Consider the following 12,800-nt stretch of genomic DNA (forward strand, 5'->3'; position numbering starts at 1 on the left):
TGGTTGGCATAGACGAGTTGGACCAAAGGTCTGCTTCCGTACTACGCAACTATGACTCCAAGTACATTTCAAACCTGCCTACATTGTGTCATGGAAAAAGACAGTTGGTTTATTCAAAGGGCTTATTCCTTGGTAAGAGACAGCAAAAAAAAAAGTCAGCTTTCTGAAAACTGCTCACTAACCTTCTTATATACTAATTCCCTTAAATTGTTGAGCTATTTAGGATTTTGCAAGTGATTCTGATTCCATACACCATTTATTTGCAAAGACAGACAGGACAGTATTTTAACTTGCACTAAGACTTAAAATGATGAAATGTTTTCTATCATTCAAAGTAATGGACAACATAATGGATGTCTGATACAATTGCTGAAGTCACAACCTGATCTTTTCAATCTCAACCTGTCTCCATTTATACACTTAAACTACTTACTGTAAAAGTCATCAAGCAAGGAAAATGATTTTTTGAAAAGTTTAAGGCTGAATAATTTCTTAAATGAAGAACTGGTAGTGATGTAGTACAGAGGGACGTGGACGTATAGTATATAATTCTTTGAAGGTTGCAGCATATAGAGACAGGGTGGTTAAAAAGGTGTTTGTCATGCTTGCCTTCATTGCTCAGTCCTTTGAGTATAGTCATGTTGAGGCTGTACAGGATATTGGTGAGTCCACTTCCAGAATACCGTGTCCAGTTCTGGTCATCCAGTTATAGGAAGGATATTATCAAACTGGAGAGGGTTCAGATGTATCAGGATGTTGCTGGCTATGAAAGGTTTGAGTTGTAAAGAAAGGCTGGATAGACTGGGACTTTTTCACTGGAGCATAGGAGGCTGAGAGGTGACCTGATAGAAGTTTATAAAATAATGAGGTATAGATAAAGTTAATGGTAGTTGTCTTTTTCTTAGAATTGGGGATTTTGAGACTAGGGGGCACATTTTTAAGGTGAGAGGAGAGAGATTTAAAAAAAGACATTGGAGGCAAATTTTTCACAGAGGGTGGTTTGCACGTGGAATGAACTTCCTAATGAAGTGGGAAATGTGGGTACAATTACAATGTTTAAAAGACATTTGAATAATTATATGAATAAGAAAGCTTTGGAGGGATATGGGCCAGGAGCAGGCAAGTGGGACTAGTTTAGTTTGGGATTATGTTCAGCATGGACTGGTTGGACCGTGCCGTGATAAAAAACAATTTTCATCAACAACCAACAACATATGTGGATATGAACACTTCTACAAGTGTAAACTTCTGTAGAATGTTAAACAAAATAGCACAGGGTAGTTGGCAGCCATTTTTCAGATCCAATAATTTATTATAAAAAAATACAATCATGTCAAACTTTCTGTAATTAGAAATCTGATGCAGTTTAACAATGTGAATCATTCACTAACAAGTGATAGGAAATTCAATGATTTCCCTCAGAGACAGACAGGGAGGTCACAATTCCTTTTCACTAAATTTGCAAAGCAATGAAAGCTGCAGTAGTCATATTCTTTAACAAAGATAAATCCTGGGTTTTTCACAACCATAAGAGCCCGGTGGAAAGAGGTTTTAAAACTAAGGACTGTTTTCCTTCAATAAGGAGATACAGAAAGCTAGAAAGTGGGATGCAAGTGTGTTTGTACAGTAATTCTTCCCCTTACAGATTTTATCACTTTTCATTCATTAGGTTAATGAAATACAAATTTACAGGAGTTCATAGTAACTGCCATGATGTGTTAAGAACAGATGCAAAAATTAGATTGAAAATTAATTTGAAACATTTTACTTCTTGGAAACATTTACAGTGAAATTTCTCAAATTTAAAAACTGAAATAGGATTACATTTGGTGGGGAAACAACAACTTTGATACGAGGATGTAAGGGATGTGCATTTCATGATGCTAGCATCTCCTTTCTCACCTCGCATTCTGCGCTGAGATATGTCCTGTCACTTTAAGAACAAACATTTGCAGAACTTGGGTTCTGTAAACCCCTATGTAAGGATGACAAATAGCTGAAACAGAAATAGTACAAAAACATTATTTCTGACTTTGTTCACCATATACTTAGCAAGACATAAGATTTTACTTAATTCCTCCAGATGGTATTATTTTGTCAATGGTGGTCAATTTAATCTTCAGATCAAAAGAGAGATGTATTATTGTTTGGTAGTTTTATCAAGTTTTCATGGAACCTATCATAAACAGGAAAGATTTACACAGGTCAACAGTACAAAACAAACTCTTCAGCTATTTCACTGAAACAATAAATTCCTTTCCCAGCTTAAGCCTTTCATGTATCCAATAAACAACGGGAAGATATCTGAAGAGGAGTCGTGCTAGACTAGCAATTTAGCACTTGCTATGTCTCTCCAGATGTTTCCAGACTTGCTGATTTTCTGCAGCACTTTGTTCTTATTCCAGATCTCCAGTATTTGCGATACTTTGCTTTTAATTAGAGGACTTTTCTGGAGATCAAAGGGCAGATGCTTGTAAATATCTTCCCTTCATTCTGATATCTTCAGCTGAAGAAATAAGTAGATTCTTTAACCTTCTCTAGATCAAATTCACCTGAAAGGATATAAAAACACAATCAGTCTTGCATAAACAAGTGAATCAGAAAGGAAGAACTGATTGAAATCAAGTCAAGTTCACAGTGGAAGGGGACATTTAGGTTTTTCGTACTGTTAATTAAATCTTAATTAATCCATATTTTTAAGCAAAAATAAAACATTAGAAAAAGTTGGAATGTTTTCAAACATATGCAAAATGTTTGAAAAGGCATTCCAAACTTTTTAACAGTTTAACTATGCTTTTGTATTGAATAAATAGTGATGATTGAAGAGTGAGCGATGAATGAATGGATTCACTGAGGCATTAAAGATCACTTTAATGAACTAATTAGTACTTGAAGTGGTCATCTCCCAACAAAGACTCTTCCTTAATTTCTTGAATTCTGCAATGAGCGCAGTCATTTCTTCAAGGAAAAGTTGTATTGTTTCAGAAGCATAATTAAATCCAAAATCATTAAAAGGCCTCAACTTTCAGATTACATGGAAAACAATTGTTGCAAATGTGGTATAGTCTGTCACTGTTGAAATCTTGAGAATTATTTCACAAATTTTGATTTTCCAAGCCAACGTACATTTCTTTATCTGGAATTTCAGAATCTTAAATAGGCGAGATAATCTGTTGTAATATGGCAGTTACAGGAGGTGAGTGAAGAACATGCACCATATCATGAGCAAAGGTTCAATATTACTTCACATATCAAAAGGAAGGAATTAAATTCACAATTAACATACTGCAGACTAAGCCCAGGTCACACAAGATATTTTTCCTCTTCCTATCCTTTCCATTTCCCCAAAATTGTTAAGCCAGCTACACTTTCAACTTATTAATACAAATTACTCACACTTTGTTCACATGAAGCCATAAATTTAGAAATGATATTGAAAATTGCTGTTCTTGAATCAAGTCGCTTGCTCCACCATTTCAAAGGTGACAGCACCAATCACATTGCTGCGGGTATGGAGTCACTTGTAGGTCTTCTCAGAAGTGTCTTTTTGATAATCGCAATTGCTTTGTGGCACCATTAATGACAGTAACTTTCAGTTCCAGATTTATTAATTAAAACTAAATTCTGACAGTTGCTGTGATGATACTTGAACTCATGGCCCCATATCATTAGCCTGGGCCTCTAGATTGCTAGCCCAGAGATTTTACCACTATGCCACCACATCCCTATTGTATTGTACTGTCCTTTGATACAGTAGATACAGCAAGATCCACATATGTTATTAAGCCAACAGATCTTATCATAGATAATGGTAAGTGCCACACCCTGGGTCAGTTGCCATGGTTTCAAAAGCAGACAAAGTGGCTAGAGCTACAGTGACCCTCACTGGAAGATAACGCACATGTACTAAATGAGTGCAATTTTGGATTTAGGTGCGTTAATTTCCATGAAAAATTGCATACAGCCAAAATGTCCAGAATTCTTAAGAAAAATAACAAACTCCTTAATAATGCATCAAAGAGTGGTATCAATGGCTGCAGAAAAGGGAGTTGGAGTAGTGAAGTAACTGGCAAAAATACTTAAAACAAATAAATCACATCCAGGAATTACTTCACTGGTTAAACAAAGTGAAGCAAAATAGTGTCAATTCTCATCAAGAGACTACTGCAGTTGTTATACAACTATTTTTTTTCCTTTAAGGCATTTAATCTAATTTCTTTCATCCAGCTGCCTTAAAGTTCATCATTATTGTTCTCCCCTTCAGAGAAAGTACTCTAAAAGCCATAGTATTTTATTTAAAGAGCACACAGGTAAATTAACTAATTTGACTTAGACTAGGCATGTCCTACTAATCTAATGCCAGACTTAATTTGCTTTTTTCTAAACCATTTTGTTCAGTACCTATTTTCAGTTCTTTAGAAAGTAACTCCATCATTCTTTGGTAGTCCTGAAGCTTCTTGCTTTTTCGATCAGCACTGCAAAGACAGAAATATTTGACTGAAACCATTGTCTATATTAAAGAGTTCAAAGATATCAAAGCATTACTATTTCTTGCCTCTGATTGTTACAAGTCTATGTTTGAACAGATAATGATATTGTATGGAGTGAAACTCGCTCAATACTCACGGAATGTTATAGCGGTATTTGTTTACCAGGAATTTGGAAAGATCTTGAAGAATAGGTTGGCTATGCAGGGCAACGAACTGCTCACGGCAAACCTACAACACAAGTGCACACTGCTTACTTACAATATAGATTACTGCATTGCCTTATTGGTTAAATGAGATTAGGTTGGAAGGTATCGGTGTTGTCCAATTAGGACCAAAAGGCTTTAGGAACAATTACTGTAACCTCACTGTAATAGAGCTGCAGTTTTGTTGAAATACATTTCTGAAATCTTGTTTTATCAAAGGTTAAAGAGGAGAAAGATCTCATATGTTTCAATTAATTAAGGGTGGCATGGTAGCTCAGTGGTTAGCACTGCTGCCTCACAGCACCAGGGTCCCAGGTTCGATTCCAGTCTCGGGCGACTGTCTGTGTGGAATTTGCACGTTCTCCCTGTGTCTGCGTCGGTTTCCTCCAGGTGCTCTGGTTTCCTCCCACAATCCAAAGATGTGCTGTTCAGGTGAACTGGCCATGCTAAATTGCCCATCGTTTTGGGTGGGTTACTCTTCGGAGGGTCGGTGTGGACTGGTTGGGCCGAAGGGCCTGTTTCCACACTGTACGGAATCTAATCTAATCATTATAAAGACATTTGCAGCACAGCCAAAATTGTCATTCAAATATTTTACTGACTCAACTTTATGCTGAAATACTAATAGAGAGGAGAATGATTGTTTTATCAAATTTCACAAAATTGGAGCTATAGAAAACATCAAAATTAAGTTGAATTGCAGTACAAGGTTACTCTTAAGTCATCTATTCAGTATATGCCTTCCACTAATCACGTCACTTAGAGAAAACTTTCCTAGCTTATGGCAAATGTTTTATAGATATTTTCAAGTCTCCGAGCTCGGTTGATAAGTTCGACTCAGTTTACTGAAATCATACAAAATATCCTGTATTCTTTAAATTTTACAAATAAAAAGTTAATTAAAAGCATTAGGCTACAGTAGTGCTGTAATATTAACAAGCTTTGCATCTATTGGCAGCAGTTTGGATGTTTTTCAACATTGAAGCACTTGTGTAACAAGGCCAGCAGGTCATTGATCTAACAGGTAACATCAATTTGCATCAATATAGCAGCTGTTATAAAATGAGGGAAAAATCGATGGATAAAGGGAGTAATGGAAAACCAATGAACTATACAGTAAGAGGAGACTGAAAAAATGATGGAAAGATTACTTTAAGGTGGATTTCAAATGTGGAAAAGTATAGGGTTTGGACAGGGTTTTGAAGAGTACCGTCTAGAAATTTGAACACATTATTTGTGGGGCTTCGGTCAGTGTTTATTACTGTTGTCTGCTAGCTGACTTTCAGGTGATGCAAATGCTCATTAGGGTCTAGATGCCCTAACATTAATTTTAAAAGCAAACTATTTTACAACATTCAAAAACACCCATGAGTGGAATTTTGAAAGTTTTGTAAATTAATTATTTCTCTTTTACTATTTTAGAATTTATTTTCCATTCAGCTGATGGTGCAAAACTATTTTGTTTGGTGGGAAGGCCAGAAAAAAATTCTTGCACATTTTCTCATGAGTTTTTCTTGCAACTGTTGATCCATTTATCCCCGAAAAAATTATACATATTTTTTCTCAACCTCAGAGTTGTGGTGGCTAGATCGTTGAAAGTAATTTGAGAAGCAGTTGATAGATTTGTGAAATATCAAGGAGTTAAGGGCCATGATGAAATGGCACAAAAGGATTGAGGCCTGGAGAACATTAGTCATGATCGTGTTGGATGTCAGGGTACACTTGAGAGCTGAATGGCCTATTTCTGCTACTATTTATATTCATCTGCTTGTTGACTTTCATCAGTGGACACATAACTCCTTGAAAGTGGAGTCGCAGGGAGATAGGATAGTGAAGGAGGTGTTTGGAGTGCTTTCTTTTATTGGTCAGAGTATTGAGTACAGGAGTTGGAAGGTCATGTTGTGGCTGTACAGGACATTGGTTAGGCCACTGTTGGAATATTGCGTGCAATTCTGGTCTCCTTCCTATTGGAAGGATGTTGTGAAATTTGAAAGGGTTCAGAAAAGATTTACAAGGATGTTACCAGGGTTGGAGGATTTGAGTTACAGGGAGAGGCTGCACAGGCTGGGGCTGTTTTCCCTGGAGTGTCGGAGGTTGAGGGGTGACCTTATAGAGGTTTACAAAATCACGAGGGGCATGGATAGGATAAATAGACAAAAGTCTTTTCCCTGGGGTTGGGGAGTCCAGAACCAGAGGGCATAGGTTTAGGGTGAGAGGGGAAAGATATAAAAAAGACCTAAGGGGCAACTTTTTCATACAGAGGGTGGTACGTGTATGGAATTAGCTGCCTGGGGAAGTGGTGAAGAGTGGTACAATTGCAACACTTAAGAGGCATTTGGATGGGTATATGAATAGGAGGGGTTTGGAGGGATATGGGCCGGGTGCTGGCAGGTGGGACTAGATTGGATTGGGATATATGCTCGGCATGGACGAGTTGGACCGAAGGGTCTGTTTCCATGCTGTACAACTCTATGACTCTATACACAGGAAGGTTACATTTTGGAATACAATTTTCAATCCATTCTACTCCACATACTATTTTCTAACAATTACGGTTGCCAGCTTTGTGACAATGACACCATATGCGTGATGTGAGCTTTCAAACCCTAGGGTGTTTTGACTCTATTACCCATGTCACGGTTTCCAGAAAACAAAAACTCCTAAGCCAATGCACTCTTTGGGAAAGGGAAAGTGATATTATAACAAGCCATTTTGCAAATGGGATCTTTTTAAATTCTGTTTTACAATTATACTGCAAATTAAAGTTCAGATATTTGCAGAAAGACCAAGAGGGAAAACTTATGACATTAAAAAACCACTACAGAAAATTAAGATACACAAGGTATTCATTTTCACAAAGCATATATAATAAATAATTCGGTGGAGCAATTGCTGCAAAATTATTTTTCTTACACAATATCATATTTCTGATCATTTTTGAACAGCACCAATAATATAAAGGACTATAGTTACCTTGTTCATGACATCTACTGTGAATGCGTGCGTCCAGAAGCAGTCATGGACAGAAACAAATGTTATCCCAGCACTGCAAAGACACAAAGTTATGACAATTACATTTTCATTCAATGCAGAGAGATAGGATGATTCTAGTGCTGAAGTCCATCAGCTTTTTTCAGTGTACTTAATTTGTGACCAAGAATGCAGACTTTAAAATTGTACATCTTCCACAACTTCAGCTTAAATCAATACCTTATGAATTCTCTCAACAGTCTTATCTCCTCTACACATTAAAAACATTAGATAGTCTAAACCCCACACCCATCCTTTCTCTGTCATAGTACAGTTTTACCAACAACTCTGTTCTTTCTCCTTTTGTCCCCCAGTGAACTAACTTCAAGATCATTAACTTCAGGCCACTCTATTCACCTCACTGAAACAATTATCCATTCCCGAAATGATCATTTACTTGCTCTGGATTATTGATGAATGACCATTCCATTGTCAGTCACTACGCTACTGCCCTGTAATTCTTTGCAAAATGTGTCTGAGTCTTACTAACTTCAACATTGGCTTCAGAAACCTTTTAAAGTCTAATTTTTTTCACTATTCCTTTAGCATTGCCTTTTTATTTTACTGTTAGATGTTCGCATCTTTACTGTTTCCTTGCCCTTCTGTGTAAGGAGTGTTATATAAAGCCAACTTGTTTATCTTAGCCATATAATGAACATAAACAGCTTTGACAGTGGAGCCAGGAGAATGAAGCTGCAATTTACATAAAGCATTTAATCAAGTGACCTTTCCTTTTGAACAGCTGGTGGATATGACAGGTGACCAGGTGATACAATATAGCTACCATTTCCATTTATCTATTAGTTGAATAGCAATCAAAATACTGAAGTAGATTTTATGGAAACATTAAAAACTAGTCCATCAGAAATAACTGTCCTTTCATGGACTGAACCACTACCAACAGTACTCAACGAGATATACAAATCTCATCTCATTTCCCTTCTTCTGTAAATAGAACATTTTTCAAACCTTATACTATTTTGACATTACACAATGTGATATGGTAATCGCATGAAATGACATGACATTCAAAGACATGGATTGGACTTCGCCTAATATAGTTTAAACTATGTAAGGCTCTGTTGTGCCAGCACGTGAATTATTTTCTAGGTTGGTTTCTAGATCTGTGAATCATAGAATCCCTACAATATAGAAACAGGCCATTAGCCCTATCAAGTACACACCGAACCTCTGAAGAGCCTATACTATCCCTGTAATCCTGCATTTCCCATGGCCAATCCACCTAACCTGAACAACCTTGGACTGTGGGAGGAAATGCACATTGACACATGGAGAATGCGTAAACTCCACTGAGACAGTTGCTCGAGGGTGGAATTGAATATGGGACCCTGGCGCTGAGAGACTGCAGTGCTAACCACTGTAGCACCATGAAAGTGATTGAAATCCTAAAGTGTGCATAGAAGATTCCGGGATTATAGCAAGTTTTGCAACTCTCAGTTATGAACAATGCTACAAGAATTTGGCCCATTATTTTGTAGAAATGCAAGCTCAAAAGGAGATTATAAAGTTTTTCTTTCAAATAGAGATGGGTTGTAGAAGACCAAACCTGTCAAATACATGCACAAAGAGTTAGGTCTGACATTAGAATGCAATTTTGGCTTGAAGATGTTAAAAAACATTGTGAAGTATGTTTAATTATGGACTCTACACAATCCTTTAATACTATAGTACGATTCTGAAACTGATCATTTCTATCTTAGATAACCAGTGACTCCAAGAATTTTCTCAATTGCTTAATATATTGAAACATTTTTTGAGTTGCTCTAAGGCTTTTTTTCCTCTATTTTTATTTTCCCTTTCCCAGGAAACATTGTTAGTCGGAGTGGCTAGATCATCTGTGTGATTACACAATCAAATAGACAAAGCAGGCTTGATAAGTCTGATAATAGTCATATGAACCAACCTCCATTTCAATAAAGCAATGAAATATTGTAATTAAGTAAATTCCAATTGCCTGAAAACAGATTTAACTTGCATCACATTAGCAACTAATGCAATGGAACAAATAAGCAAACATAATTCAATGTTATCTACTCAGAAATGTAGCCCCAAACACAGTGACTTTACATTTGAAGGATAAAGCACGCGCCTTTCAAAATCTCAGAAATTGCTTTTTTCAACTAAAACGCTGAGCTATTATTTAGAAAGCTTAGAAACCACACTTACAGCCTAAATATTTCAACATGGTGACAGACAATTAACTGAACAAAGTACTTTCTAAAATATCAAACAAGGTTGCATATAAACAGTTGATGCTAATTGAGATGGCCTGATGGCAAAAAAAAACTCATTAGTACAGATTTGAATACATCTCAAAATTGTTTTTCAGCCATTAGCTTCCATTAAGAAATTATATCATAAGCTGGTGTCACAGGTTATTTTATGAAAGTGCTCTGGGAACAGGTTAGTTGGAAAAAATTGATGTCTGAAAGTTATTTTCAGTTCGCTGTTTGTGCTCATTTAATCTCAATAGTGTCTTCCAGAATACAAGTTTGAACATCCACAAGCAACAGCACACTCTGACCAATTGTGAAATACATCTAGTTTATTGCATATGCTTAAATCCACTAGCAGGAATGGAACAGAAAGGGCCATAAAGGGGAAAAATGTAGTCACTCTCTTTCACCTGATTTATGTCCCCTCGCTGTTGGCCCAGTAAATGGTCATTTCAGCCTCAATAAGATTTTATAGTAATTTGTTTTAGATATTTTTGTATTAATCTATGTAAGCTAACACTTCCTGCATGTACAAATTTCTTCTCAGGGTAAAGAACAATTACAAGTTCCAAACTACTTTGTACAATACCTCCAGGTCAAATTTTATACAAACTCTAAATGGACCATATTGATTAAAACTTGGAACAAGAAAATGGCCTCAAATATTTAATAAGGCTGTCCTGTAAATTATTTCCGTATGTAACCATTGCAGTCACCATTCCCAACTAAATACTTTAAACAGAAGTCTTTGTAGGCACCATAGAATGGGGGAAGCAATTATGTAACTGTATCAAATATATCGATTTTAATATTTTGCTTTACACTTTAAAGAATGCATGCGTAAATAAAATACGATATCCTAAGTAATGAAGTTACAGCCTTAAACCGAAAGACAATAGGTATAAACTTTTTAGTTGTGATGATGCTCTTGTTGCAGTCTGATTACTGAATCAATAGCTTACCTATAACAGTACAGTGCTGTTAGCATCATGTGCGTTGAATCAAGAGAATGAATGAAATTTGGAGGAAAAGCATTCTTCTGCTTGACTGTGTCAGGTCGTCTGCAGTAAACAAGGAAACAAATCAGCACATTAGTGGTTTGCATTACAAAGTAACGAACATTGGAATAATTTCAATGATAATCTTATATCTATCCAATGTTAACAAGGCATGCGTATGACCTTCCTGTCCATTATAAGTTTACCTTCCCAAATCCTTTTTTTTCAAGGTTTTTCAGGTGGTGCACATCAATGATGCCAATATTTTTAAACGGCATAATTGTACTTCAACATTTGACAATGGCAAGCTAATGTCAACATTTCAATGTCACAATTCACCAGTGAGTCAAACAACCTTATTTTACCCTTAAGCTTAGCAAACCCCAAGAAACCAGCCTAAGTGGCTTGGCACTCATGGATGAAACCAAAAAGTCATCTTGATGTGGTTACACTTAGCAATACAGCAAAATACAGCCAAACTCCAGGATTATCACCCAACTGCCAAAACCCAAGACTGATTCCACTCAAATCCATGTTTGTCCCAATACTGTCACTTACGTGCATCCACTGGTGTACTTTGGATACAACCTTGATGTTCACTTTCAGTTTTAAAAACCGTGAGGAATATAGATTAAATGAACACTTCAGTATATGCCAAACATAAAATGACATAATAGCTTTTAATCTCTGAAACTCTGCTTAATATTTTAAAATATTATTAACATTAACCACTTCTATTTATAGAACACCATTAATGTAGTAAAACGCCATGAGGCACTTCACAGGCCATTATAAAGAAAAATACCATATCAAGCTATCTATGGATATATTAGGTTAGAAGTAGGTATTAAAAAAAAACTTGAAGCAAGAAATTGAGTTAGGAGGAAAGTGCGGGGAGAGATTTCCAGAAGTTAGGGGCTTGGCAAGTAGTCCCTGTCACTAATAGTGACAAAATCACTGATACTCAAAAGGACACAAATGAATAAAAACTTGCTAAGTTGATGTAAATCCAGCTCAATAAAGTATTGTGCACGTGGCTTTAAAAGGCATGTTTTATCCTGCTTTCTTTGAGAGAGAGAGAGACTGTGGGACAGGCACTGAGCAATCTATCAGAAGATAAACAACTTGTGAGGTTTTGGGATTTTTAAGCTGAAAATGTGTTGCTGGAAAAGCGCAGCAGGTCAGGCAGCATCCAAGGAGCAGGAGAATCGACGTTTTGGGCATAAGCCCTTCTTCAGGAATGAGGAAAGTGTGTCCAGCAGGCTAAGATAAAAGGTAGGGAGGAGGGACTTGGAGGAGGGATGTTGGAAATGCGATAGGTGGAAGGAGGTCAAGGTGAGGGTGATAGGCCGGAGAGGTCAGGAAGAAGGTGCTGAGTTCGAGGGATTTGACTGAGACAAGGTGGGGGGAGGGGAAATGAGGAAACTGGAGAAATCTGAGTTCATCCTTTGTGGTTGGAGGGTTCCTAGGCGGAAGATGAGGCGCTCTTCCTCCAACCGTCATGTTGCTATGGTCTGGCGATGGAGGAGTCCAAGGACCTGCATGTCCTTGGTGGAGTGGGAGGGGGAGTTGAACTGTTGAGCCACGGGGTGGTTGGGTTGGTTGGTCCGGGTGTCCCAGAGGTGCTCTCTGAAACTTTCCGCAAGTAGGCAGCCTGTCGCCCCAATATAGAGGCGGCCACATCGGGTGCAGTGGAGGATGCAATAAATGATGTTTGTGGAGGTGCACAAATTCACATCATTTATTGCATCCGCTGCACCCGATACATTCCCTAGCTGAACCTCCCATTCACTGACTCTCACTGCTTCCCTCTCCTGACCTGCAACCCCACTTAAGGTTCAA

General features: G+C 37.3%; 1 protein-coding gene across 2 annotated transcripts in view; it reads right to left on the reverse strand.

The window, feature by feature from the left end:
- Positions 1-1,289: 1,289 nt before the first annotated feature.
- polrmt (polymerase (RNA) mitochondrial (DNA directed)) overlaps positions 1,290-12,800 on the reverse strand; it is a 114,585-nt gene continuing 103,074 nt past the window's right edge. For both annotated transcript variants that reach the window (XM_043721278.2, XM_043721279.2), the window contains 5 exons: positions 10,923-11,021; positions 7,667-7,739; positions 4,627-4,718; positions 4,402-4,475; positions 1,290-2,552 (listed from right to left, as the gene is read on the reverse strand). In XM_043721278.2, coding sequence (XP_043577213.1) covers positions 2,503-2,552; positions 4,402-4,475; positions 4,627-4,718; positions 7,667-7,739; positions 10,923-11,021 — 388 coding nt within the window. In that variant the 3' untranslated portion in view covers positions 1,290-2,502. The remainder of the gene's footprint in view (positions 2,553-4,401; positions 4,476-4,626; positions 4,719-7,666; positions 7,740-10,922; positions 11,022-12,800) is intronic.

The sequence above is a fragment of the Chiloscyllium plagiosum genome, unplaced genomic scaffold (genome assembly GCF_037043375.1).
Source record: "Chiloscyllium plagiosum isolate Xiang-an unplaced genomic scaffold, Cpla_swu_hap1 HiC_scaffold_28, whole genome shotgun sequence".
Classification (NCBI taxonomy): Eukaryota; Metazoa; Chordata; class Chondrichthyes; order Orectolobiformes; family Hemiscylliidae; genus Chiloscyllium; species Chiloscyllium plagiosum.